This window comes from Tupaia chinensis, unplaced genomic scaffold (assembly GCF_000334495.1).
Source record: "Tupaia chinensis unplaced genomic scaffold, TupChi_1.0 Scaffold138910_1, whole genome shotgun sequence".
NCBI classification, from domain to species: domain Eukaryota; kingdom Metazoa; phylum Chordata; class Mammalia; order Scandentia; family Tupaiidae; genus Tupaia; species Tupaia belangeri.
Genome location: NW_006198801.1, coordinates 1226841 through 1231658, shown reverse-complemented (window position 1 = coordinate 1231658; position 4818 = coordinate 1226841). Strand labels below are relative to the sequence as shown.

The 4818-nt window shown below is 57.0% G+C and overlaps 1 protein-coding gene across 1 annotated transcript in view; it reads right to left on the bottom strand.

The window, feature by feature from the left end:
- The window catches only part of SPRED3 (sprouty related EVH1 domain containing 3), a 10386-nt gene that overhangs the window by 4059 nt on the left and 1509 nt on the right, over positions 1-4818 (bottom strand). The window contains 7 exon segments of the mRNA XM_027765616.1: positions 67-237; positions 239-351; positions 354-533; positions 1194-1337; positions 3213-3289; positions 3382-3550; positions 4668-4800. Coding sequence (XP_027621417.1) covers positions 67-237; positions 239-351; positions 354-533; positions 1194-1337; positions 3213-3289; positions 3382-3550; positions 4668-4800 — 987 coding nt within the window.

The following is a 4818-nucleotide window of genomic DNA, read 5'->3' as shown; positions in this document are numbered from 1 at the left end:
TGGCCCCCCGCGCGCCCGGCCCAGCCGCATCTCGCAGCGACCCAGTGGCATGCGCGCAGGGGCGCGTAGCAGCAGAGGCAGGGCACCGCCAGGGAGAGCGCGGCGAGCGCGGCCCAGCGCGCGGCAGGGCGCGGGTGGCCCGGCTCACAGGCGCAGGGGTCCGAGAAGTCGCCCTCGGCGTCTGACAGGCAGTGGTAGAGCAAGCTCTCGGCGCACCACAGGCAGCTGAGACGACGCTGCTTTGGCTGGCGCAGGGGCGGGGCCCGGGCCGGGAGGGGGGCGAGCCGGGGGCGCTGGGGGCGCTGCTTCGGTCAGAGGGACGGGTAGTGCCGCTGGGGGCCCTAGGGCTGGGGCCCCGTCAGGGCGCCGGTCTTGGCAAAGCGCACGACGCAGGTGGATAGAGCGAGCGGCGCGGGCGGCCCGGAGCGCCGGTAATCCTCGTAGCCGCGGCCGCCCCAGCTCGGGCCTCCTGCCCCTGCCAGGGGCTCTGAGGGCTCCGGAATCCCGGTGAACGGTAGAAGCGGAGGGTAGCTCTGCGTGAGGAAGAGACAAGGAGAGCAGGTTAGCCTGGTCTGTGACTCCTCCACTCCACCCCACCCCCACCAGTCTGTCCCAGGCTCGTTTTTTAAGAGCTAAGAATTTCGGGATCCTGTCGTCTAAACCCCTCCTGGATCTGGTGAAGACTCCCAGGACCCCAGCCTGCACAGCTTAGGGTTCCCAGTCCTGGACTCTCTGAAGAGCCAGGGGTCCCAGCTCCTAGCCCCTTCTACCTTCGGATGCAGTCTGGTCCCCAGCCACCTCCTCCAGTATGCGGAGTCTGGGCCCTGGGCCCCTTTTATTCCCTTGGGTCCCAAGGCCCTCCTTGTGAATTAAGCAGTCTGCAGGACCCTTCCATGGGCCCCAGCACCCTCTAATATACTCGAAGAATGACCCAAATCATCCCCTAACCCCTCTGACACGAGGAGCCCACATCCAGTCCTCCCAGAGCCCAGGCAGCCGAAGTCCCTCCTTTTCTCCTCCTTCCCCCTTTCTCAGGCACTATAGTCAGGTTCCCCATTCCCTGGGATCTGTACATCTGTCTGCTTCTCGCCCTCCTGGGCCTCACCTCCCACCCGCTTTGGGACCCCAGGACTAGGGCCCCATTCTACCCCAGCAGCTAGCTCCAGACTTCCACTGGGGGGCAGAGGTCGCACCTGAGCTGAGGAACGGCGGCGCTGGGGGGGTGTGGCCGGCCCGAAGCCAGAAGCGGACTCCATGGTGACGATGGGGGCCGCAGCGGTGGTAGGAGGTGTCTCCTGGCGGCTGTGACTGGAGGAGGAATCGCTGTCCACGTGGGACTGGGGGAGATTGTCGGGCTCAGCGCGCCCCCGCACAACCGATGCCCTCCCAGAGACCCCCTCCCATTGCCAGCGAGGGCTCTGCTGCCTGGCAGGCCCCAGGTGCAAGCCCCTGCTTTGCCACTGACTGGTTGTGTGAGCTCACCTTCTTGAGTCTCGGTTTCCTCTGTGAAATGGGGATGGTGATACCTTACCTACTCCTAAGAATCTGGTTAGGACCACTGGTGGCCGAGGTGCAGGAAGGCTGGCGGTGGTGCTGTTATTACTACACCCCTCTTCTGTGCTCAGCTCATGGAACATCACAATCGACTCCCTTCTCATGACCCCGCTCCCTTGGCCAGTCTGGCTCCTTGCTGCCTCATTCCCAACATGACACCTTCATCTGGGCAGTTCCACCTGCCCTCAGTCCTCTCTGGAACAGTTTCTTTCCTACCTCATCCACTCACTGCTTTCAACAGACATCCATTGAGCACCCACGGCACGCTCACAAAGGCCGTTGTGCAGATTGGAGCCGGCGCGTGGAAAGAACAACACCTTGCCCGAGGAAGGGATGGATAAGTGGGAGCTCTCTGTGGAAGTGCTGTGAGCCCCACCTCCATTTCCCATTACCCTGTGGGTTCCCCCCCTTTCTGCCCAGGGAACCAGATTTGATCCTCGAGGTGTTCTCAGCAACTCCCCTGTCTCCATCATGCGCCAGATTGCACCTGACACCATGCGTCGTTCAGCCCATCAATCTATCTAATACATAGGTACTGAACAGTGTACCAGGTACTGCTTTAAGCCTTGGAGATGCAGCAAGAAACCGAAAAAGACCCTTACCCTCCTGAAGCTGGCATCCTAGCATGAGGATGGAGAGTAAACTAATAAATTGGAAAACTATCTCTTCAAGAAGGAAATAAGGAAAATGTCTTAGAAGATGGTGAGAAAAACAACTGGATAAGGAGCATTGGGTGACGGGAGTTTTAAATAGGTTACTCGGTGAGGGCCTTACAAAGAAAGTGGTTGTGTGAACCCTGAAGGAGATAAGGGAATGAGTCCTGTGGAAATATGAGGGAAGAGTGTTCCAGACAGAAGGGACAAGCAGTGCCCAGTCCCTGAGACAGAAATAGTCATGTCTTGTTGGAGTAAGAGTGAGGAGGGCATTGTGGCAGGAGCAGAGTGACACAGGGCCAGATGGTGTGAGATCCTGCGTGTCACACGGTAAGGACTTTGTCCTTTACCCTGAGTGAGACAGTCCAGGGAGGATTCTGAGCAGAGAAGGGGGCGTGTCCAGACTCGGTCATAAATAAGGTCCCTTTGGTTGCTTGTGGGGAACAATCAGCAAGGGACAGGAGGGAGGGAACTGACCATGCGAAGCTGTGGAGGTGGGTCCGGGTTGGCAGATGAGGATGGAGAGTACCAGGTTCCAGGCAGATTCTGATGACTTTGAAAGTGGAACCAGTATTTGCTGACAGATTAGATGAGATGCATAAAATAATACAAGTGAAGGACGACGCCAGCGCTTGTAGCCCGGGGAACTGGAAGTGTGGAGTTGTCATTCATTTGTCTATCCATTTATTTCCATATTCATTGTTATACTTTGTTTTGTTTTGAACTTTCTATCTTTCCCCACTAGGATAGAAGCTCCATGAGGAAAGGGACTTTTATTCAATAGTGGCCATTACCTAAAACACCGCCTGGTACACAGAACGTGCTCAGCAAGTCCCCTCGGATGAATGTGTGAACTGATAGAACAGAAACACTAGAATAACTGAGAGTTTGGGCCCAGTTTCACATGCCCCGTGTGGTCCCTGCCACACAGCTGGTGCTCAAGAGCATTTGTAAGAAACCAACAAACGCCTGCCCTCCCAGCAGAGAGACAACCTGGGGACTCACCGTCAGAGGGCAGGGGGTCTCTGCAGTGTCCTGGGAAGGAGAGGAGGAGGACGAGGAGGAGGAGGGGGTGAGGGAGCCTGGGGCAGGGAGAGAGGCAGAGCGTGAGTTCCTAGCGCCTCCCAACCCTCCACCCCCAGCGTCCCCAGTGCCTGCCACCTGCACCACCCACCTCGACCCAGTGCGGCCAGCGCAGCCAGCAGGCTCTTTTGGAACTCATCAGCCTCCACAGGACTCTGAAACGTCAGCCCAAACTTGCAGTCACCCAGGCTCCAGTGGTGGAAGATGGGGTTCACCTTGTTGTAAACCAAGCCTGGCCTCAGGGTACATTCCAAGGTAGTCTGAGGGGGGCAGGAGAGACTGGTCAGATACCCCCACCCAGGCATGCCTGCACTGCCTCTCAAGCCCCGGCCCTTCTGCAATACTCCAGCATCCCACAAACCTTAGTTCCCAATTCTGGGTGTACCAATGAACTCCCCAGCATGACTCCCCAGTTACTGAGCACACCTCTGATACTCTAGTTAATTTCCTCTCACTCTCTGATTCCTACATTTTCCTGCTACCCCAGCAGAAATGCCAACTCATTCACCCCTTTGGGATAACCCAGCATCCCCTCTTCTGACATTAACAGTATTCCCCAAACCTCAGCAGACACCTCAAAACATAACTGTTAATCCCCTTTCTATGCCCCAATAATCTCCCAAAATCTCACCCCAAAATATTCTTATTAAACTTCTGCAGATGGCCAATACTCTGGGTGTCCCCTCGTATCCGTGCCTAACCTCAGTATATATTCTTTACACATTTTAGAGCCCCCCCAACACCATTCCTACTGCTCCCTGCTCTTGAAACACAATCTACCCCCAAAGCCTTTTCAAATAGTTCATATCTTTCTTTTATAATATATTCCCCACCTGAAAGTTCAACACTGTCCCTCCAAATTATGCCAGACAACTTATTCATTCCTACTGAATCCACATATAGAATCTGCCAGCTGTGTATGACGCTTCCAAATGGACCCCCATCAAATGCCTCCATATACTTAGGGCAGACAGGGGTCAGTTTGTGGAGGGCCTCGTGGTGAGGATCTCTGAGCAAGATGGAGCCACGGAAGGGTTCTGAGCAGAGGAGGGACATGGTCTGAGTCAAGTGTTAGCAGGGCCCCTGTAGAACAGACTGAGGTTGAAAGGAGAGGGAGCAGTAATGGGGTGGGGAGATGAGGAAGGAGGCTGATATGAAAGCCCAGTAGGGGATGGCCATGGACAGGGCCTGCCTAAGACCCCAGATAGCCCCAAAATTCCCAGCTGTTAGCCATAGGACAGATACTCACTACCAAACTCCATCCCACACCCCAGTTTGACTCCCAGGCTGGGAGACAAGCTGGGCTCTCTGCACTCCCAGTCCCATGCCCTTGCCTCCCCAGGGTCCCCCCTACCCCCACGCCCCAGGGTGGCTCACTTTCTGGTCCCGGAGGCGCTCCCCGTGGATGACGTAGTGCCCCTGGCGGGCCCCCCCCTCGGGCCTGGCCCCTCGGACCCGACATACGCTCACCTGGCTGAGGCCCCCGCCCCCCACCGGCAGCCAGGCCCCCCTGGACTCACTTCGGGGC